This window comes from Caretta caretta, chromosome 16, assembly GCF_965140235.1.
Source record: "Caretta caretta isolate rCarCar2 chromosome 16, rCarCar1.hap1, whole genome shotgun sequence".
NCBI lineage: Eukaryota > Metazoa > Chordata > Testudines > Cheloniidae > Caretta > Caretta caretta.
This window is the reverse complement of record NC_134221.1, coordinates 1623412-1646766: the sequence shown is the minus strand read 5'-3', so window position 1 is coordinate 1646766 and position 23355 is coordinate 1623412. Positions and strand designations below refer to the sequence as shown.

Sequence of the window (23355 nt, the reverse complement as noted above, 5' to 3'; positions counted from 1 at the left end):
CCCTGGACATAGGCGCATCAGATTTTCAGACATCTCCTCCCTAGCTTCGTGGTTCCTAATGGGGATCTCAGCATTTGTCCCAGGTCAAGTTTAGCTGCGGGTTACACGCACACAGTGATACAGCCTCCCTCCAGTTTAGCTGATGCCTCATCTATCTCCTCAGTCCTTTAGAGCGTTACTCCCACCAGTGTGGTAGCCAGCTACAATAGAAGGGAAGGTTTCCTTACGAAGAACTGCCCATGCCCCGGTGGCTGATAGATCCCGTTGAACCCGCACGTCCTGTTGGCCCCACACGCTGTGAAGTTGAAGAGTTTCTGGATGGCACTCCTGCACTCCGCTGGGGCCCCTGTCCCCCGCACCGTGAGGATCTGGCTGGGGTCATGTGCAACTGGTGCCGGGACGCAGGGACTGTCATACAGGGCAGCGGCAGTGACGTTCTCCTCGTATCCCTTGGGGTAGCACGGGTGGGAGATCTGCTGAGAGGTGAGGTTCTCCTAGAGAGAGGGGAACCCATTAGCAGCGCTCAGGCTTGGGATAGCAGCCAAACCCCTCCCCTCCCCACCTCTCCCCCATCCCCTCCAGTTTGGAGCTTCTGGGAGAGTGGCAGCTAAACCCTTATAGGAAAGTCCTATAGGATTTAGAAGAAAACGAGAACTGTCCTATGGGTTTTCTTATCCATCCCATTGTATTTGAGACTGCAAACCCTATCCTAGTATAGAAAGCTATAGGGTGGGTCACAAAGCCCATGCATACCCCACTCTGGGGCTGTCTGGGTATCTGACCATCTCCCCCGCTAGTCTCAGGCCAGGCACACAGATGATGGCGAGGAAGTCACTGCCCCTTCGACACATCACCCTTCTCTGCTTTTGTCACATGCGCCTCCCGGAGCTCTGCAGCCCCAACCCACCCAGCTCCATCTCCACTTCCCAACCCTCCTCCTGGTTTGTCCATCCCCAGCACATCCAAGGTCATGCCTTTTTGGGAGCCAGCTTCACTGCTGTCTGTGAGACGTCAGGACCCAGATCCCAGGATCTTGACCCTGCACGTCTTCGCACAGAACACAAGAGGGGGGCTCAGGGCTATCCTTCAGTACAAACAGGGGTATGAGTGAACTCAAGCCAGCTACCCCTGGCTGTCACCTGTGCACTGACCCATGTTGAGTTACCCCCTTGCACACCAGCTCCCTTATGCAGGTTAAGTAGAGCAGACCGAAGCACCAGCCTTATCCTGAGGCCCTGCCTGGCAGACCTCCCCCTTAGGCCTCACTCTTCCCAGCACCAGGGCTGGGCTTTCCTGCTTGCCACTTCTTCTGTGGATGTCTCTGCACAGCCCTCCTCACGTGCCCTGCGCAGGACACAGCCCTGGGTGTCAGGGCCTGGGGGGAGCACGGGATAGTCTCTCTGACACCAGAGCACTGCCCGGGTTGGGGTGTGTCAAAGGAAGAAGTAATGTAACATCCATGGCTTCTCGCTGCTGCCTCCTGAAACGTGTGGGTGGGGCCAAGCTGTCAGGGGAAGGACTTCAGGAGTAGAAAGGTGACACATGGTGGGCTGCCATCCTCCAGAGTACGGGTGGAAAATCCAACACCACATTGCTGCAACCTATGCAGCTCCCCCATTGCTGGCTGCACGGTGCAGCTCCTGTGGCATGCGAGGGGTTAATACAAATCCCAGGCAGAGAGAGAACTGTTGTGTAGCTGACTGGGCTATAGGATCTGCTCCTATTGATCTCCCTTTCCCACCAAGCCACTGGGTGCTGCTGTCGATTGTTCGCACAGTGTCAAGTCCAAGGACTAGCCAGCAAGAGGGGGTGGGGGGAAGACGGAGTCATAAATCACGTAACTATGAGTCACACCCTCGTCTGGGATTTCTGGGAGTTTCCAGGGCATAGGAGAAAGAAGGGAAACCATCTCTTGCTTCGACAGGGAAACCCTGCCTCACTGGGGCTTCTCTCTAGTACTTGCTCAGTTTCACAGATAAAGTCTTTGTTTTGCCTGCTCTGTGCTCTAAAGAAAAGCAAAAAGAAAAGGAGTACTTGTGGCACCTTAGAGACTAACCAATTTATTTGAGCATGAGCTTTCGTGAGTCACAGCTCACTTCATCAGATGTGTACCGTTGGCAAAGAGTCCCTGTCCACCCAACTTGACAATCTTCTGATGCTCTCGGAGATTTTCACGCTCTTCTCTGGCAAGTCAGAGCCATTTATAGTTTGTTACCCGTTTGTTGATGTACACAGGGTCTGCATGAGCTCTAGCGTGACATCCAGGGAGATCTGGCAAGGACGACTTCATGAACCAACCTTATGTGTACAGACACACCCACGCTACCGAGGCACACAGCAGGCTGGTGCTGCTTTGCCCCAGTGATCGCTTTGGGCTGGTGTTGGATCACCAGGCACTTTGCTGTTGGAGGCAGGGGTAATAAAGGGTTGTTCATAGGCTCAGCCTAGCCAAACTGCCTGCATGGCCCCACCCACACTCCACCCCTAGGGCCCTCCTGTTGCCCGCCGTGCTCTGCGGCAGGTCTTGGCTGGGGCCCGGGCCAGTGGCACTGGAACCAGGGGGGTTAGGGGGCCATAGCCCTCCCACTACCGCCTGGCCCGTCTACTTTTCGCTGGGGCGGACCTCGCCCCCTTCCCTTCCTTTTCCCCCCGTGGCCCCACCCCCCAGCCAGGCCAGTGTGGAGCCTGGTCAGGGAGCCTGGGCAGCTGTGGGGAGCCGTGGCAGACCCTCCACCTGCCTGCGGTGCAGGGGGGACAACCCCCAGCCCATGGCCCCGGCTGCTTGGGGAAGGTCCACGATTCCACGCTGGCTCCCCACAGCTACCCACGTGACTGTCCCCGACCTGGCTCTGGGGTGGGAGAGCTGGGGGCTCGGAGCTGCAGCCCAGCCATTGTAAGAGCCGCGCGGGCAGGTGTGAGGAGCTGCAGAGTCGTGGACTCTTCTCCTACCCCGGGTGGGCGGGGACATGGGCTGGGGACTGCTCCAGCCCCCCACACCACAGGCAGGGAGAGGGTCTGCTGTGGCCCCCTCGCCTTCCTCCGTCCAGAGCTGTGCAGGCAGCTGTGGAGAGCCTGGGTCCCTCCACCTGCCCTGGGTGTGGAGCCTGGGACAAAGGTAGGAGGCTGCCTGCCTCCACCTCGGGCATGGGCCCTTGCGCCTCCCCCCCACTTTTGGGAGGGCTCCGGTGCCCTTGCCTTGGGCTGGGGCTAGTGCGGGCTGGGCTGCAGCCAGGGCCTCCAGGTGGCTAGAGCCAGTGCTTGCACTGCCCGCCCACCCAGGGACGAGGGTCGTGCTGCCTGCCCTCCTGGCGCTCCGGGAGGGGTGGGGGTGCTGCCCACCTGCTGCGCTGGGGGCCGCAATCAGCTGCCTGACCACCTGCCTGCTGCTCTGGGGCTTGGGCTGGGGGCTGTGCTGCCTGCCTGCCTGCCCGCCAGGTGCTCCGGGGCTGGGCAGGGAGGGCTCTGGGCTCCAGCAGCGGAAGTGGGGTGGGATGGGTAGGGCCCCAGGCAGAGGGAGCAGGCTGGCCAGGGACTAGCCTCCCCAAGCCCATGGTTCACCTGCCACCCATGGGGTTGTTATCCTGGGGTGCCAAAACCCAGGGGAGTTGAGTGAGGGTGGGGACAAGTATCTGGTGGTGTGGGTGCTTCCTAAGGGTCTCAGACACCATTTGGTGACAGGTTTCAGAGTGGTAGCCATGTTAGTCTGTATCCCCTAACACCCCAACTTTACTTACACTACATTGATGACATCTTCAAGTAGAATAGGAGCGTTAGGGGACGAGAGCTGAGCATCTTCATCATCTGGACCCATGGGAAAGAGGCCCTCGAGGAATTCCCCCAGGATTTCAACAATTTCCATCCCACCATAAACCTCAGCCTGGACCAGTCTACACAAGAGATCCACTTCCTGGACACTACAGTGCAAATAAGCGATGGCCACATAACCACCACCTATACCGGAAACCTACTGACCGCTATACTTACCTACATGCCTCCAACTTTCATCCAGACCACATCACACGATCCATCGTCTACAGCCAAGCTCTAAGATACAACCACATTTGCTCAGACAGAGACAAACACCTACAAGATCTCTATCAAGCATTCTTACAACTACAATACCCACCTGGGGAAGTGAAGAAACAGATTGACAGAGACAGAAGGGTACCCAGAAGTCACCTACTCCAGGACAGGCCCAACAAAGAAAGTAACAGAACGCCACTAGTCATCACCTTCAGCCCCCAACTAAAACCTCTCCAACGCATCATCAAGGATCTACAACCTATCCTGAAGGACGATCCCTTACTCTCATAGATCTTGGGAGACAGGCCAGTCCTCACTTACAGACAGCCCCCCAACCTGAAGCAAATACTCACCAGCAACCACACACCACACAACAGAACCACTAACCCAGGAACCTATCCTTGCAACAAAGCCCATTGCCAACTCTGTCCACATATCTATTCAGGGGACACCATCATAGGGCCTAATCACATCAGCCACACCATCAGAGGCTCGTTCACCTGCACATCTTCCAATGTGACATATGCCGTCATGTGCCAGCAATGCCCCTCTGCCATGTACATGTACATGTACATCCAACAAAAAAACTTCAAAAACAGACTCCAGCGAGAGACTGCTGAATTGGAATTAATTTGCAAACTGCACACCATTAAATTAGGCTTGAAAAAGACTGGGAGTGGATGGGTCATTACACAAAGTAAAAACTATTTCTCCATGCTAATTTTTCCCCCTTACTGTTACTCACACCTTCTTGTCAACTGTTTGAAATGGGTCATCCTGATTATCACTACAAAAGGTTTTTTTCTGCTGCTGATAATAGCCCACGTTAATTGATTGGTCTTCTTACAGTTGGTAAGGCAACACCCATTTTTTCATGTTTTCTGTGTATATATATCTTCCTAATGTATTTTCCACTGCATGCACCTGATGAAGTGGGTTTTAGGCCACGAAAGCTTATGCCCAATAAATTTGTTAGTCTCTAAGGTGCCACAAGTACTCCTTGGGTTTTTTTGTGTTTTTTTTTTTGCAGAAACCATTTGGTTTTTCCTCTCTCTGGTGTGTAATAACAGACCTTATTAAGACACAACTGAGAGTCTTGCTGCAGACCAAAAGAGCTGAAGTCACTGATAACCAGGTCTAAGTATTACACCTGCTTTGGGACAATGTCTCTGATGCAAGTGACTGCCCAGTCTGCACTAGTAGAGAGGCTCCCACACTAACAGCTGAAAACACTGAGAGCTGTATTAAGTGGTGGTCCTCAAGGCATCCCAGAGGGTGGAGATTTGGGTAATGGTGGGTGGCCAGCAGAGTGGCTGATGCCGGAGTGAGCTCCTGGACAGTGGAGAGAGCAAGGGGCCTTCCCCCTCCTCCCCACCAGTGTGGGAGGTGAACTCACACAGATGCACCTCTGAACTCTGGGTCTTCACTGACCAGGGGCAACAGCTGTGAGTGGGGTGTGGTGGAGGGAGAAGGGAACTCCCTGACTGGATGACAAACTTAAGAACAGGTAAATAAGAAAATGTGACTCACAAACATTGTATCTGGCATAAATTCCAGACAAATAATCATTGAGGCTAAAATTTGAGAAGCTGCTGGACATTTTCATGAATACATTTTCATGGATAAGCTGGTGGGAAACAGAATAAAGTGAGCCACAAATAACAGCAGGGCAAGGCCACTACATGTTAGTCACCTGTTGTCAGATTCATCCCGATTCAGTACATGCCAGCCTGCAACTTTTTAAACACTGAGTGGAGGGTCCGGCACTCTTTTGCTCTTGCCCCTGCCCTGGCCTGTTGTGCTGCCATCAGGCGTTTATCTTTCCACTGGAAGCAGTGCAGCGAGTGTGTGCTGCGGGGACACAGCTGCTCTAGTTAGCCCCATGGCATGTGTGTTTCACTCCGCTGTATCCAGACAGTTGAGCAGCAGAGGAGGGGCATTTCACAGGGGCACCTGGAGGTTTGGCAGCTGTCAAGTGTGCACCTGCCTTGGAGACTTCTGGTACTTCAGCTATTCTCTGCTACCAATCATGGTTCAGCTGACTTACTGCCCAGAAGCAGGAAGCATGTGTCACATGGGTCTGACTGGAGGAGGACTCCTCTGGGGTAGAGAAGAGACTGGGGATCAATTTTTGTCCTATGAAAAATTTCAGTGAAAATGAATATTTTTCAGATTTGAATTAAAAAAAAACCGAACTCCCCAAACTGATGGGGTTTTTTTCAGTTTGTAGCAGCTAAAACCTGAGGGGGGGGGGATCAGTTTTTGGGGTTTTTTAAAGGAAAGCCTCCAATTTTCTGACAAAAAACAATTTTTTTCACTTTTGTTCCATTTTATCAAAAAGACATTTCCCATCCAAATTTTTTTTTGATTGAAAATTGTTGACCACGTCTATCAGGGGTTGACTATAAGATAGTGACCTACAGAAAGTGAAGGGGAAAATGCTAATGCCTCATACTGTAATTATTTATACCTTACTTAGGGCTGCCAGCAGCATCTTCAAGGCCTGGTCTCGCCCGTAGCAGAGGTAGCTGTGGGTATAAATGGAGTAGTTGGTCCCATACAGCCGGAAGAAGACTTTGGTGCTGTTGTCCTCAATGGTACCACTGGGCTGGAAGGTTATTTGGGTTGAAGCTCCTCCAAGATCCAGAGCTCCCAGAACCTCAGCAGACTGAGGCCGTATCCACTTCCCTGCAAAGGAGAACTGCCCCCACGACACACTAAGGATTAATTCACGCTGAAGAAAATCCAAGTTCTCATCACTTACTAAAGATGTTGCGATGGCCTCCTGATTGCAATGTCCCTATTTAGCCACGCCTTTAGTGGCAGGGCATTGATCTCAATGCCCAGCCAAGGTGCACAGGGCTAGATTCTCAGCTGCAGGCCAGCTCCTCTTGCTGAACATCAGCCTAGATCCACTGACTGCAAAAGAGCTAAAATGATTTATGCCAGCTGAAATTCTGGCCATATGAAAGAACGTTGCGTGGTTTCTTTGTAGGTGATAGCAGCAGCAAAGGCAACCTACAGGAGTAGGCATATTATGTTCCAAAATCTGTAAGGTTCCAAAATTGACTGAGAGGAAAAGCACCTCTGGGTTTTAAGTTGAAATTGCATGAGTTTGTTACAAACATCAACACAGATGTAAAGAGCAAACCTTCATTACTGCACTGGGCCGAGGGGGAGGCAATGCTAACAGGGTTCTGGGCTTCACTCAGGGGGCATTACCTTCCTCCAGTTATCTGGATAAGGCCTTCTGTTGCATGCGTATGCCATGGCTTGGCATAGGACAGGGCCCCCCCTGAGTCCAAGCACCCCATGGATGCAATGCTGATGGCAGCTATAGCTATTTGAAGGTTTCCCTGTTGTGGAAAGACACCAGAGCTCTCTTACCAAATGAAACACAGAGCTTCCTTTGTGAGAGGTTTGCTCCCATGCCAGGGGTGTCAGGAAGCCAGCTTCCAGAAACCTGGATTCCCATGTAGTGTGGAAATTCCCAGCTGGAGCCAAGCTGGGACAACCCAGAGAAGGGAGCACGTCTGGGGTATGAGCTGGGCTGAGACAACCTGCCATGTTGGCTCCTCGTCCGACCCGTTTTCCCTAGAGAAGGAGCAGCCCAGCCAGCCAAGGTCACTCCCCAGCCCTTCCCCCTCTGCCCAGGCACTGACCTTGACGAGTGTCTCCAGCAGGTAGTTGATTGTGATCCAGCCAAAAGATCCTTCCTCATTCCCAGTGAGGATCCGAGCACCACGGAAATCTACAGGGTACTGCTGGATGGTCTTGGAGACCTCTGCAAAGACCAGGTCGGCTTTTGTGCTGTTCTGCTCCCTGCAAATGAGGAGGGGAGAGATTCCACTGGGCACAGCACAGCACGCATGGGGGCTGCAGTGGAGGAAGGATTGCCCCTAGCATGCGGCACTCCACTGTGGTTTCAAGGATACTGATGTTAATGTCTATAGCAAAACAGCTGGGATGCTCAGGAGAAGGGTGAGAACCCTCCTCCATCTGATTACATGTCTCTTCTCAGGAGGACAAGGGGAACACAGGGAAGGGCTGAAAGATCAACCAATCGTGTCACTGAGAATGGAGGGATCAGGGATGCCCTAACCATCTCCACTGAGCAGTGTTGGTTTGTACATGGATAAAGAGGTGAACGGTTAATCTATCAGCTAGCAGTAATGGCCACCTCCTACCTCACTGCCACTGCCATACCCTCCCCTTCTAGTTGTTGATCCCCCACTCTCCTCTCCTCCGGCTGCTGGTTGCCCCACTGGCGGGGCCTCTGCCAGAACCACCCTGCATGGGCAGTAGGAGTTCCCAGTGCCCCTCCCCCATTCCCAGCTCCATTGTACTGGTTGGTGTGTATTTACTGTGGTCACTAGAGCACAGGCCCGTGTGTGGTGGGGAACCGGCCTTTCCCTGAGCGGAGCTGCCCTCCGCACAGTCGCTCCCGGTACCTCAGCAGCCGCATGCCTGCGGTAGCACCGAGGTAGGTGGGCGTTTCTCTCTGTTGCTCCATAGGGATGATCGTCATGGCCTTGTCCAGACAGGCCCTCAGGCTGGCTCCGGCATTAGCAGGGTTTTCAGCATAACTGGAGATCCCGGGTCCTGGAATAAAGCATCCCAGTGAGAGCCTGAGCTCAGCCGGGCCCCTGAGACAGGGACTGGCAACGCTGCCAGGTCCTGGCCTCAGAGGCAGATTAGGGGTTTGTGGGGCCCTGGGCCAGAGCAAGTGGGGGCCCCTCCCCACCCCTTCTGCCTGCAGTCCACCCCCCCGCTCCCCCCAGCACTCCTGCCGGGGAGCTGGGGCGGGGTGCAGGGGCTTCCCCTACTCCCAGGCAAAGTGCCAGGAGCACAGGCACAGCAGGGCAAGCCCCCATGCCCTGACCCGCTCCCCGGCAGGAGCGCCAGGTGGATGGGTTGGGGCATGGAGGCACCCATTTTTCTAGGGGACCCCAATTGGCTGGGGTCCCTGGACACGGGCCCTGTTGGCCCAATGGCTACCTGGTGCCCCGGGGCTGGAGAGCTCACAGCAAGGGTCAGACCCTGAAAATATTGGATTGTTCAGCACAATGGAGCCACCAAATGGAGCTGAACAGCCAGCAACAGCCTTGTCCCATCCAGTCACGGAGCTGAATCCAGCTCTGAGGTAACCAAGGCAGACGCATTATCTATGGGTGACACCAGGACTGAACGTGCCCCATTCTCCCCAGAAGCTAAAGTGAGCCCAACAAGCTCTCCCATTGGCTGGCGAAGCTCTTGGCCGGTACCACTCTTCCCCAGGGATGGTCTTGCTGAGGCAGTTTTCAGAGCTGATCGGGCTGCAGGTCACACCATCTGAAAAAACCTCAGGTAGCCAGAAAGAGCACAAGGCAGAGCTCCCCACCTTGGAGGAGAGGGTGAAGCTAGGAGTGATTATCACGGTCATTAAATCTGCACATGATCTGTGCAATTGGCTGCATTGCCATGTGGCTCCAGTAAATGAATCCACTTGTTGGGGTGTCCTTGTTTACATAAGGAGGAGAAAGGCAGGTGTTAGCTTTGCAGGGAAGAATGTACAGAGTAAATATGTGCAGGGGCACGAATAGTTGTGTTCATGACGTATGTGGCATGGCTGTTTGTTTGCCTCAATTAAAATCTCATTCTGTTTTGAGATTGTATTTCTGTGATTTCATCTCAATGAGAGTAGCTCAGCCCCTCCCACTGGCGAGACTGGAGCTGGAATGGGTATGTCAATATTTATCTTCCCCAGATTCCAATGGACCAACAGTTCCACTAATTCAAGCTCACTCACACCCACAGGACCTTTGGTTTGAGCTCACTTAACTGATAACTTGGCTCCCTGTGGCCTTGGAGCCTTGTCTTTCATCCAGAGCTCTAAAGCAGAGGAATCTATGGGATCCCAGCAGTGCTTGCTGGGGCTTCATTCCAGGCTCACACATGCACTAGGCATGGTCCACGCTGATTTCAGCTAGTCAGTTACCGCAGGAGTGCTGGGCTAACACTCCCTGCACTGCTCTGCCCACCCCAAGGGTTCTGTTTTAATGCTGTTAAACTGTTAAAGACAAGCGTAGTGCTAAGCTTCCCAGTTGTCACTGTGCTGCCCCCCTCAGCCCTGTGCTGCAGTACACCTCTCTGTCCCAGTCTTGCCCCACCCAGCTCTGCTTATACATCTCAGTCCTAACTAGCAGCAACTTCTGGGTCATAGAGTCATAGAATATCAGGGTTGGAAGGGACCCCAGAAGGTCATCTAGTCCAACCCCCTGCTCGAAGCAGGACCAATTCCCAGTTAAATCATCCCAGCCAGGGCTTTGTCAAGCCTGACCTTAAAAACCTCTAAGGAAGGAGATTCTACCAACTACCTAGGTAACGCATTCCAGTGTTTCACCACCCTCTTAGTGAAAAAGTTTTTCCTAATATCCAATCTAAACCTCCCCCACTGCAACTTGAGACCATTACTCCTCGTTCTGTCATCTGCTACCATTGAGAACAGTCTAGAGCCATCCTCTTTGGAACCCCCTTTCAGGTAGTTGAAAGCAGCTATCAAATCCCCCCTCATTCTTCTCTTCTGCAGGCTAAACAATCCCAGCTCCCTCAGCCTCTCCTCATAAGTCATGTGTTCCAGACCCCTAATTATTTTTGTTGCCCTTCGCTGGACTCTCTCCAATTTATCCACATCCTTCTTGTAGTGTGGGGCCCAAAACTGGACACAGTACTCCAGATGAGGCCTCACCAATGTCGAATAGAGGGGAACGATCACGTCCCTCGATCTGCTCGCTATGCCCCTACTTATACATCCCAAAATGCCATTGGCCTTCTTGGCAACAAGGGCACACTGCTGACTCATATCCAGCTTCTCGTCCACTGTCACCCCTCACTCAGCTCTGCTAGTGCACCTCAGTTCTGACCCTCAGCTGCCCTGCTGGTCCACTTCTGGGTCTCCCCATCCCTGCTGTGCAAATGCCCCTCAACCTCGATCTGCAGCACCCCCTGCTAGCCCAGCCCTGGGCGTCTCGTGCCCAGATTGACCATTGTGTCAAAGCTGAACAGTGATTTTGGGATATGGACAAACATTGAGGGGCTGGGACTGAGAACCAGCAAACTCATTTCACTGGTAATCCAGCCCCATGTAAAGCCAGGCTACCCCAGTTAAGCGACTGTCATGCTGCCCTGCTTAATGTTGGGTCTGTGTGTGTGCAAATAACCTGTGGGTAAAGTCTTCCCTTTGCTCTAGGTTGTTCCCCCAATAAAGATGGCTTCTCCACTGTCACAGACTGAGCTCAGCAACCAATCACAGCCTTTCTTCCAAGCCAGCTCTCCCATTCTGCAGTATGCCCAGCACAGAGCCTAAGGGGAGGGCTCAGGGAGGAGAAACAGAGAAACATCTGACCACGCTGACCTTGCACAGTGCAGGCTTCGGCCTGGCTGACGATGCCGGTGCCATTCTCCTTATCCGCTGGCCATTGGTAGATGTAGAGAGCCGTGTGCGAGGAGCCGGCGTCAAACACCATCCCGTACTGAAGGAGGACCGGAAGGGGACACGGGGTCAGAGAGCACTTGCTGCTACAGACAGGTTTTGGGATTTTCCAACTGTCCCCAGGGAGGCAGCCTGGAGGGGATAGCTGGGACCCAGCTTCACCTTGCAAGGTAATACAGGGAGCTGGTGGGGACTGGCAGGCAGTGGAAGTTCAGAGGCCAGGGGCAGAGACTAGCCAGTGGCAGCTGTGTAAAGACCCCCCAAGGAGCAGCATCAGGGATAAAAGCCAGTATGTCTGGCTGGCTCTGAAACCACAAGCCCCTGCTGCGTGAGCTAGCAGGGAAACCTCTGATGGTGCTTGGCGATGGGAAGATTTTGTCTCCTGTGAACCAGGCGCTACGGGCAGTGCTGTGCCGCCTTGTTGCCCAGAGTACTAGCCATGCCAGGCTATAGGGCTGTGTACAGGCGTCTCCCTCACCTCACTGACAAACCCCAAACATGCCCAAACCTCCTGTAAAGGCCTGAGCCTAACTCTTGATGGGGCATTGGCTGGATACCTGAGCTGCAGCCACAGGTCCTACCTTGGTGCCTGGAGGCAGGTAAACACCCTTCACACCCACAGCCACCAGGATGAGAGCAATGGTGCCAGAAACAACAATGACTGCCAGGAGACACCCAACAGCAACTGCCTTGGGACTGCTTCCCATGGTGACCTGCTAGAACAAGGACCCCGGGTGAGATCAGTCACATCTTTAACCCCAGCACCAGCCCTGGCAGGTACCACAAGCCAGAGAACTTTTCAATCACCTTCCTATTTGTCTGATCACAGCTTTGTTGTTAATGTCTCAGGCCCATTGGGCAGAGGGACCAGCTCCATATGATGGGTCTTGTGAGGCTAACAGCCCCAGGTGGGCTTGAACGAGCTACCCTCAGCTCTCCAAAGCACTGGCTCTCCCTAGGATTCTCCAGGGGCCCCTTCGATCACAGTCTGCTGGCAGACACCCTCTTCCTCCCACTTCTCAGGCCGCAAGACGAGGAGCTTCACAGCCTGGCATTTCTAGGCCAATGTTTTCCCGCCCCCACTCCTGCTGCCCCATCACTTCCCCTCTCCCCACAGTCTGAACATTGCCACTCACTTCCACTCTCTAAGTCAAGCAGGAACCCCAGACTACTGGGGCACTGGGTCTGAGCGACTGTCTGAGCCCTTTGGGATTCTCCATCCTTGTGCACCTGGCAGAATCAATTAATCAGAGCGGTGAGCAATGGAGGAGGCATGTTAGACCATCATGGCCAGGCCTTCCTCTTGGGGCCCATGTGGCACCTTCCCTAGAATGCTTTGTTCGCTCTAGATTGAAATGTTCCAAATGCAGGGCTGGTCTGGGAAGGGTCCGGTTCCTGCCTTACTGGAGTGGGAGAGGGATGTGAGCTAACCCACAGTTGGTCCCCTAGCCAGAGTGGGAAGGTGGCCCTATCTGTGTCCCTGAGTTACCCTCATGTACATACAGAGTGAAATCAAGAAGGGGATGCATGGCTGTAACTAGAAAAGTTTCAGAGTAACAGCCGTGTTAGTCTGTATTCGCAAAAAGAAAAGGAGTACTTGTGGCACCTTAGAGACTAACCAATTTATTTGAGCATAAGCTTTTGTGAGCTACAGCTCACTTCATCGGATGCATACTGTGGAAAGTGTAGAAGATCTTTTTATATACACACAAAGAATGAAAAAATACCTCCCCCCATCCCACTCTCCTGCTGGTAATAGCTTATCTAAAGTGATCACTCTCCTTACAATGTGTATGATAATCAAGGTGGGCCATTTCCAGCACAAATCCAGGGTTTAACAAGAACTTCTGGGAGGGGGGGGGGGGGAAGGAAAACAAGGGGAAATAGGTTACTTTGCATAATGACTTAGCCACTCCCAGTCTCTATTCAAGCCTAAGTTAATTGTACCCAATTTGCAAATTGGATACAATTAACTTAGGCTTGAATAGAGACTGGGAGTGGCTAAGTCATTATGCAAGGTAACCTATTTCCCCTTGTTTTTTCCTCCCCCCCCCCCCCCCACTGTTCCTCAGACGTTCTTGTTAAACCCTGGATTTGTGTTGGAAATGGCCCACCTTGATTATCATACACATTGTAAGGAGAGTGATCCCTTTAGATAAGCTATTCCCAGCAGGAGAGTGGGGTGGGGGGAGAGAAAACCTTTTGTAGTGATAAACACCCATTTTTTCATGATTTGTGTGTATAAAAACAAACATCTTCTGTATTTTCCACAGTATGCATCCGATGAAGTGAGCTGTAGCTCACGAAAGCTTATGCTCAAATAAATTGGTTAGTCTCTAAGGTGCCACAAGTACTCCTTTTCTTTTTGTAACTAGAAAGGATCAAAGAGGAAGACAATTAGGCCCATTCCCCCTTACACCTCCCAAGATAATCATCCTCCCTCCTTGAGGGTTCATGGCTCAGACAATTGCAGGTTGTCAGGACCTCATCCCCGATGCATCTCATTATTCACTCAAGCTATAAGCGCTCTAACAAGGCCAGAGCTGTGCTGCACAGCAGACCCTGGCAACCCCCAGAAGCATCACTAGACTCTGGTAAGGCTGCATAGCCCTTATCTGTCATGTACTCCGTTCATGTGTGGTCCAGTTCCCCGATGAATTCAGAGTAGTTAACCAAACACATTTGGTACATGTTACTGTACATAGTTATTGCAAAAGAACATGGACCAGTCCCAGAAACACATCCTGGCCATCTGTCCCAAAGAGCCATCCAGCACCAAAAGATAGTCTGAAAGTCACCAGGCTCAGTATACCCATGTCAATGCACTGTAGAAATGCTCACATTAATTGTGCACTGGAACATGTGTGACAACCTCAGGACCCAATCCAGCAGAGTGTTAAGAGCCCCCAGGAAATCTTACAGACCTGCACCTCCCACTGATTGCAAGAGGTGTTCAGCTCCTTCTAGGATCAGGACCTAAAATTCAGTGAGAAATCACAGCAGTAGACCCAGTGTGAGAAAATGACAGAGTCTTATTTTACGTGTGCAATGGCCTACCTGCCTAATACACGCAACAGCTGAGTAAAGACACTATGCTGTGCAACCTCCCCTCCCTCTCTGCCATCCAACCTACTGCGTAGGTTCTGCTTGGTCAGGAGTTGGGCTGGAATAAACAGAAACAGAAAAGTCAGCAAGCAGGATCCGTGGTTCTAAGGCATGTTGTCTAAGGCCACAGAACCCCTGTGTTCAGTTCCCAGCTGAACCACTGATTCCCTACATAACCTTGGCCAAGCTGCTTAATCTACTCTGTGCCTCTGTTTCCCCATCTGTACAATGGGGTTAATGCTCCCGATTGATGATGGCAAGGTGCTCTGATACTATGGTGATCGGAGGTCAGCCTTTTAAATCTAATACTGCCCAGCACCAGACACAACCATTGGAAATAGGTTCCATTAGTAGGAGTTCACAGTTGTTCCCCCTTGTTTTGTGGTTTCTGCACTTGCTGTTTACTGAACATACACAGCATTTCATTGCACAACAGGGCGTGAAGCACAGCGCATTTTGCTGTATTGTTTTGTTGGGGGCAGATGGCCTTAGAATATGTGAAATACAGTCGGTACAAGCGTTCTACGGTCAGTTTTTACTGTGTACTTCTTGGAAGAGAGGATGTCATTGGCCAAACCTTTTCCATTGCATAGAGCTATAGAGTTTGGACGCTAAGGCCAGAAAGGACCATTGTGTTCAGAGCCTGAGCTCCTGCATAGCAGAGGGAGTGATCTGGCACACATGGAGCAAATAATCAAGCAATCAATTTGCAAACATCTAGAGGATAATAAAGTGAAAAGTAACAGTGAGCATGGATTTGTCAAGAACAATTTGACAGTGTGACAAGCCTTGTGGATGGGGGGAAGTGGTAGATGTGGTGTATCTTGACTTTAGTAAACCTTTTGTTATTGTCTCACATGACATTCTGATAAACAAACTAGGGAAACACAATCAAGATGGAGCTACTGTAAGGTGGGTGCAAAACTGGTTGGAAAATCGTTCCCAGAGAGTAGTTATCAGTGGTTCACATTCACAGTCATGCTGGAAAGGCATAACGAGTGGGGCACTACAGGGATCAGTTCTGGGTCCAGTTCTATCCAATATCTTCATCAATGATTTAGATAATGGCATAGAGAGTACACTTAGAAAGTTTGCAACGATACCAAGATGAGAGGGGTTGAAAGTGCCTTGGAGGATAGGATTAAAATTCAAAATGATCTGGACAAACTGGAGAAATGGTCTGAAGTAAATAGGATGAAATTCAATAAGGACAAATGCAAAGTACTCCACTTAGGAAAGAACAATCAGTCGCACACACAAAATAGGAAATGACTACCTGGGAAGAAAGAAAAGGAGGACTTGTGGCACCTTAGAGACTAACCAATTTATTTCAGCATAAGCTTTCATGAGCTACAGCTCACTTCATCGGATGCATAAAGTACAGTCTTTCCACTGAATGCATCCGATGAAGTGAGCTGTAGCTCACGAAAGCTTATGCTGAAATAAATTGGTTAATCTCTAAGGTGCCACAAGTACTCCTTTTCTTTTTGCGAATACAGACTAACACGGCTGCTACTCTGAAACCTACATAAGGAAGGAGTACTGCAGAAAGGGATCTTGGGGTCATAGTGGACCACAAGCTAAATATGAGTCAACAGTGTAACACTGTTGCAAAAAAACCAAACATCATTCGGGGATGTTGTGACGATGTGACACAGCAGGGAGGGGGGAGTGTTGACCTGGGAATGTGCCCTGGGGGTGGGAGACCTGAGAGCCTGTAACCTGAGCCAGGAAGGGGAGGGGGAGGTAACACCTCTGCCCAGGAATGTGAACAGAGACTGCAGAAGGGAGCCTGCTGAGGGGGCTTAGTTTCAGTTTGGTGCTGGGTGGAGGAACGCAGGGAACCCCAGGGCTGGGGTCTAAGCTCCCTGCTCCCCCAGAAGGACTTGACTGAGGAGTCCTGGTTGTACCCACAACCTCTGTTTTGGACTGTGTTCCTGTTGTCCAATAAAACTTCTGTTTTACTGGCTGGCTGAGAGTCTCAGTGAATCCCAGGAAGAGGGGTGCAGGGCCTGGACTCCCCCACACTCCGTGACAACTGGTGGTAGCGGTGGGATGTACTGCACCCCGTGAACGGCGCTTCCTGCAGTAAGTGACTGGGGAGCAGTAAAATGAAGGGGGATTGACGGGGACCAGGCGTGCTGAAGATCCAGAGAGAGACGGTTTCAGGGGGCGGTTAACCCCTGGGAGTGTGTAACCAGAGAGAAGGACTTTTGCAGTAACAGGGTCCCCTGGGGGATTGCAGCAAGCAGTCCCAGGGGCGGAGGAGTCTGCAGCTCGACCCTGGCAAAGAGGGGTGACCTCAAGAAGGACTGGCACCCTAGGGGTTTTTCCTGGAAACCGTGGACAGCTGCCCGGCCTGCGAGTGGCCAGCAGGGAGATGTACGCTAAACACCTTAAGAGTGACCTGGTGGAGCTGTGCAGGCAGAGGGGGCTGCGAATCGGGAGGTCCACCAAGGAACAGCTGATTGCCCAGTTGGAGGAGAGGGATCGCTTGGATGACCCGATCCCTGTCCCTGAGGGAAGCCGCCCGGTGGACACAGTGTGGGCCCTGGGGCCTGAGCGGGCTGGGAGGGGTCAGACTGCTGCCAAGGACATCCCGAGACCCTTCCTACCTAGGCCTGGGGGAGGGGTTGGGGGAAGCCCAGCGAATACCGAGGGCACCCTAACCCCGACAGCCAGCAGGGGATCCTCCCGGTGGAGCTCCCCATCCCTGGAGCGGAGGCGGCTGGAATGGGAGAGGGAGATGAAAATGAGGGAGCTGGAGGATCATGAAAAACAACGTCAACATGAGCAGGAGGAGAAGGAGAGGGAATGTCAGGAGAAGGAATGGGAACGTCAGGAGAAGGAGAGGCAACGTAGGCATGAGCAGGAGGAGAAGGAGAAGGAACGTCAGGAGAAGGAGAGGGAGCGTCAGGAGAAGGAGAGGGAACGTCAGGAGAAGGAGAAACAAAGACAGCATGAACTGGAGCTGGCCAGGCTGAGGAGCAGTGGGGCCCTGGCTGCCATGAGTGCGGGGGGACCCAAGACTGCAAGGAGCTTTGATAAGTGCTTCCTGGCCCAGCGGAAGGAGGGGGAGGACATAGATAGCTTCCTGACGGCCTTTGAGAATGCCTGCGAGATGCACAGGGTTGACTCTGCAGACAGGTTCCAGTTTCTCACCCTCTTACTGGACCCCAAAGCCGTGGAGGTGTACAGCCGGATGACAGGGCCGCAGGCAGGGGACTACGAACTGTTCAAACAGGCCCTGCTCTGTGAGTTTGGGCTGACTCCCGAGATGTATCGGAGAAGGTTCCGGAGTCAGCGTAAAATGCCTGAGGTCACCTACCTACAACTGGTCAACCGGATGCAGAGATATGCCTGGAAGTGGACAGCTGGGGCCCAAGCTAAAGAGGACCTGCTTGACCTAATCGTACTGGAGCAGCTGTATGAACAGTGCCCTTCCGACCTGAGGCTGTGGTTGGTGGACAAAAAGCTAGAGAACCCCCAGCACGCAGGGCAGCTGGCCGACGAGTTTGCGAACAGTCGGTCAGGGGGTAGCCGGGAGGAGTCCCAAAAGAACAGGCCCCCCCCCGATGCAGAGAGAGAGAGTCACCAAGGGACCTCCCAGCGGGGAAATAGGGAGAACCCCCTCAAAAGGGGAACGCCTGGTGTCGGGCCCCTCCGACCCGCTCAAGGGGACCAACGTGACCTGAGCTGCTATCACTGTGGCCAGAGAGGCCACATACGGACCCAGTGCCCCAGGCTCAGGGACAGACTGAGCAGACCCAACCTACCCAGGCTTCCCTGGGTAGGGACCCAGCTGTACGAGGGGCAGATGACCCAGGCAGGGGGGCTGCCAGTTTACCACTTGCTTAGGAGGGAAGAGTACCCCTGGCCAGCTCTGCCAGAAGGCTGGATGCTCGGGACTCAGGGTGCTCGGTTTACAGGGTGGGCGCGGGGCTGTCCAGCCGGAGAGAGTACCTTGTACCCCTGGAGGTGGATGGAGGAAGGTCAGTGGATACTGGGATACGGGCGCAGAGGTGATGCTGGCCCAGCCCGAGGTGGTGGCCCCAGATTGGGTGGTGCCCAACACCTACCTGACCCTGACGGGGGTGGGAGGGACCCCATTTAAGGTGCCCGTGGCAAGGGTGCACCTGAAATGGGGGGCCATCGAGGGCCCCAAGGATGTGGGGGTACACCACCATTTGCCCACTGAGGTTTTGATGGGGGGAGATCTAGAGGACTGGCAAGCAAGCCCCAGACCGCCCTGGTTGTGACCCGTAGCCAGAGCCGGCAAGGGGCACTGCACCCTGACCTTGGGGAGGGTACCACACCGGAGGCTGGTGGGGAGGGAGTGCCGAGGGGCACAGCTCAGAGTGGCTGTGGCCTCAGACCCGGCCAATGAGAGGGAACCGGGCCCCATCCCTTCCCCAGCCGCTGAGTTCCAGGCCGAGTTGAGGAAAGATCCCTCCTTGCGGAAGCTCAGGGACCTGGCCGACCTTGGTGTGGGACGGACCATGAGGAGAGGCTGCCAGGAGAGGTTCCTGTGGGAGAAGGGGTTCCTGTACCGAGAATGGGCTCCCCCAGGGGAAGTGGAGTCCTGTGGGATCAGGAGGCAGCTGGTGGTCCCCCAGAAGTATCGCTGCAAGCTCCTGTACCTGGCCCATGACATCCCCCTCGCAGGGCACCAGGGAATCCGGCGCACCCGGCAGAGGTTGCTACAGAACTTTTACTGGCCCGGGGTCTTTACCACGGTCCGGCAGTATTGCCGATCCTGTGACCCCTGTCAGAGGGTGGGGAAGGCCCGGGACAAGGGGAAAGCGGCTTTGAGACCTTTGCCCATCATAGAGGAGCTTTTCCAGAAGGTGGCCATGGACATCGTGGGACCTCTCAGCAAGACGACCCGGTCGGGGAAGAAATACATTCTGGTGGTGGTAGATTTTGCCACCCGCTACCCCGAGGCAGTGCCCTTAGCTTCCATTGAAGCAGACACCGTGGCAGATGTGCTCCTGACCATTTTCAGCCAAGTGGGGTTCCCCAAGGAAGTCTTGACAGACGAAGGGTCCAACTTCATGTCGGCCCTGCTCCGGTGCTTGTGGGAGAAATGTGGGGTCCGGCACAACTGGGCCTCAGCTTATCACCCCCAGTCCAATGGGCTGGTGGAGAGGTTCAATGGGACACTAAAGATGACGCTGAAAACCTTTATGCACCAGCACCCGCAGGATTGGGACAAGTACTTACCTCTCCTGCTGTTCGCGTACAGGGAGGTGCCCTAGGAGTCTACCGGATTTTCACCTTTCGAACTGTTATATGGAAGGAGGGTGAGGGGCCCCCTGGACCTGATGAGAGACGAGTGGGAGGGGAAGGCCACTCCCGATGGAGAGTCAGTGGTGGAGTATGTCCTGATCTTCCGAGAGAGACTTGCTGAACTCATGGGCCTGGCCAGGGAGAATCTGGCCAGAGCCCAGAAGAAGCAGAAGGTCTGGTATGACCGCACGGCGCGGGCCCATGCCCACGCCACCGGGGATCCGGTGATGGTTCTCATCCCCAAGAGAAAGAACAAACTACAGGCCTCCTGGAAGAGCCCTTTCAAGGTTGTCAAGCAGCTCAATGAGGTAAACTATGTGGTGGAGCTGTTTAACCGGGCGCACCACCGCCGGGTGTACCATGTGAATATGATGAAGCCATATAATACCAGGGGGAATGTGGTGTTGGCCGTGTGTGGACAGTGGGAGGAGCAGGGAGATGACCCTTTAGTAGATCTATTCCCTGGGACCAGAGCTGGTTCCCCCCTGGAAACAATTCCCCTCTCGGATAAGCTAACCCCTGCCCAGCAAGCTGAGGTCAGGGGGGTGCTGCATCCGTCCCGACAGCTGTTTCCCAACCAGCCTGGACGCACTAATCTGACTGTCCACCAGGTGCAGACAGGGTCACACCCACGGATAAGATGCTCCCCGTTCCAAGTCACAGGGAAAACTGCTCAGGACCTGGAAAGAGAGGTCTGGGGCATGCTGGTTTTGGAGGTGATCCAGCCATCTGCCAGCCCTTGGGGCTCGCCGGTGGTGCTGGTCCCCAAAAAGGATGGGTTGGTCCAGTTCTGTGTGGACTATCGGAAGCTCAATGCCATCACTGTATCTGATGCCTACCCCATGCCCAGGCCGGACGAGCTCCTAGACAAGCTGGGAGGAGCTCGGTACCTCACCACCATGGACCTTACAAAGGGCTACTGGCAAGTGCCACTGGATGCAGATGCCTGGCTGAAATCGGCCTTTATCACCCCTCTGGGACTCTAAGAGTTTCTGACCCTGCCTTTCGGCCTCAAGGGAGCGCTGGCCACCTTCCAGCGCCTGGTGGATCAGCTACTGAGGGGGATGGAGAGTTTTGCCGTGGCTTATATTGATGACATCTGCGTCTTTAGCCAGACCTGGGAGGCCCATGTGTCCCAGGTTAGACAAGTGCTGGACCGACTCCAGGGGGCTGGGCTGACTGTAAAAGCGGAGAAGTGCAAGGTGGGGATGGCTGAAGTATCTTACCTGGGCTATTGGGTGGGGAGCGGCCACCTAAAGCCAGAACCAGCTAAGGTGGAGGTGATCAGAGACTGGCCCGCTCCCCACACCAAAAAGCAGGTCCAAGCCTTTATTGGGTTGGCAGGATACTATCGACGGTTTGTGCCCTGTTTTAGCGCCATAGCCACTCCCATCATTGAGCTATGCAAGAAGGGGAAGCCAGACAAGGTGGTCTGGACTGAGCAGTGCCAGGAGCCTTTCCAGGCGATGAAGGAGGGTCTGGTCAGTGGCCCAGTTCTGGCAAACCCAGACTTTGACAAGCCCTTTGTGGTGTTCACCGACGCCTCAGACACGGGACTGGGGGCGGTGTTAATGCAGGAGGATGAAAAGGGGGAGAGACACCCCATCGTATACCTGAGCAAGAAGTTGCTACCCCGGGAGCAACACTACGCAGCCATCGAGAAGGAGTGCCTGGCCATGGTGTGGGCCCTCAAGAAACTAGAGCCCTATCTCTTCGGGCGACACTTCACCGTGTACACCGACCACTCTCCCCTGACCTGGCTGCACCAGATGAAAGGAGCCAACGCCAAACTCCTGAGATGGAGCCTGCTCCTGCAGGATTACGACATGGACGTGGTCCACGTGAAGGGAAGTGCCAACCTGATAGCGGATGCGTTGTCCCAGAGAGGGGGCCCTGAACTTCCCCAGGTCACTGGTCAGAGTGACCCCGCTCAGTTCGGTCTCGAAGGGGGGAGAGATGTGAGGATGTGACGCAACAGGGAGGGGGGAGTGTTGACCTGGGAATGTGCCCTGGGGGTGGGAGACCTGAGAGCCTGTAACCTGAGCCAGGAGCGGGAGGGGGAGGTAACACCGCTGCCCAGGAATGTGAACAGAGGCTGCAGAAGGGAGCCTGCTGATGAGGTTTAGTTTCAGTTTGGTGCTGGGTGGAGGAACGCAGGGAACCCCAGGGCTGGGGTCTGAGCTCCCTGCTCCCCCAGAAGGACTTGACTGAGGAGTCCTGGTTGTACCCACAACCTCTGTTTTGGACTGTGTTCCTGTTGTTCAATAAACCTTCTGTTTTACTGGCTGGCTGAGAGTCTCAGTGAATCCCAGGAAGAGGGGTGCAGGGCCTGGACTCCCCCACACTCCGTGACAGATGTATTAGCAGGAGTGCCATCAACAAGAAGTAATTCTTCTGCTCTACTCCACGCTGAGTAGGCCTCAGCTGGAATATTTTGTCCAGTTCTGGATGCCACAATTCAGGAAAAGATGTGGACAAATTGGAGAAAGTCCGGAGAAGAGGAACAAAAATGATTAAAGGTCTAGAAAACACGACCTATGAGGGGAGATTGAAAAAATTGGGTGTGTTTAGTCTGGAGAAGAGAAGACTGAGAGGGGACATGGTAACCTTTTTCAAGTACTTAAAAGGTTGTTACAAGGAGGAAGGAGAAAAATTGTTCTCGTTAACCTCTGAGGCTAGGACAAGAAGCAATTGGCTTAAACTGCAGCAAGGAAGGTTTAGGTTGGACACTGGGAAAAACTTCCTACCTGTTAGGGTGGTGAAGCACTGGAATAAATTGCCTACGGAGGTTGTGGAATCTCCATCCTTGGAGATTTTTAAGAGCAGATTAAACAAACACCTGTCAGGGATGGTCTAGGTAATACTTAGTCCTGCTATGAGTGCAGGGGATGGGACTATATGACCTCTCGAGGTCCTCTCCAGTCCTACAAGTCTATGATTCTGTGATTTCTACTGAGGTCTTTTACTCAGCTGACTTGTCAGCCAAGCTCTTTCCTAGACTCTCCATCTCTCACAGCCTCCCTAAAGGCCACACTCTGCTCTCCGCCACACCCAGTGAAGGGGCTAGGGCTGTACTGGTTTGCACAGGGATGGCTGACCACACTTAATATTGCTAGCCCACCGACGATGCACAACAGGGAACAGAACACGCACTCTCCCTTAGCCGGGCTGGAGCTGTGGTGCTAACTGGAGAGCAAAGTCCCCAAGCTCAGACTCTGATATGTACAGGAAGCAGGTTGGCTGGGTGAGAAGGGGAGGGTTGTACAGAGTCATTGTTCAGCCCAGAACTGCACTTTACAGGAACTTCCCAAGCTGCCAGACTCTGTAAGGAAACACCCTCCTGCACCTCACCTGTGCTGCCGACAAGGAGACCTTTGGGGTCACACCGTGGTGCTTCTCTCCTGTGCTTGCATTAGTCCATGCTCGTGGGAGCGCAGTGCCGTGTGCTTGGACAGAGGCTGCCAGCA

General features: G+C 53.5%; 2 protein-coding genes across 5 annotated transcripts in view; one reads left to right on the top strand and one right to left on the bottom strand.

Moving 5' to 3' along the window:
• NOXA1 (NADPH oxidase activator 1) overlaps positions 1-7154 on the top strand; it is a 56319-nt gene extending 49165 nt beyond the window's left edge. Inside the window, exon 16 of the transcript XR_007353003.2 lies at positions 6503-7154. The gene's annotated coding sequence lies outside the window, so the exon portion shown is untranslated. The remainder of the gene's footprint in view (positions 1-6502) is intronic.
• The window catches only part of LOC125623445 (ectonucleoside triphosphate diphosphohydrolase 8-like), a 27298-nt gene extending 3943 nt beyond the window's left edge, over positions 1-23355 (bottom strand). The window contains exons 1-8 of one of the 4 annotated variants that reach the window (XM_048822864.2): positions 23240-23355; positions 14552-14657; positions 12076-12210; positions 11417-11534; positions 8475-8625; positions 7686-7845; positions 6494-6724; positions 228-494 (exon numbers count right to left, since the gene is read on the bottom strand). In XM_048822864.2, the coding sequence (XP_048678821.1) occupies positions 228-494; positions 6494-6724; positions 7686-7845; positions 8475-8625; positions 11417-11534; positions 12076-12201 (1053 nt within the window). In that variant the 5' untranslated portion in view covers positions 12202-12210; positions 14552-14657; positions 23240-23355. The remainder of the gene's footprint in view (positions 1-227; positions 495-6493; positions 6725-7685; positions 7846-8474; positions 8626-11416; positions 11535-12075; positions 12211-14551; positions 14658-23239) is intronic. The other 3 variants (XM_048822865.2, XM_048822866.2, XM_075120443.1) reach the window with 3 other exon arrangements.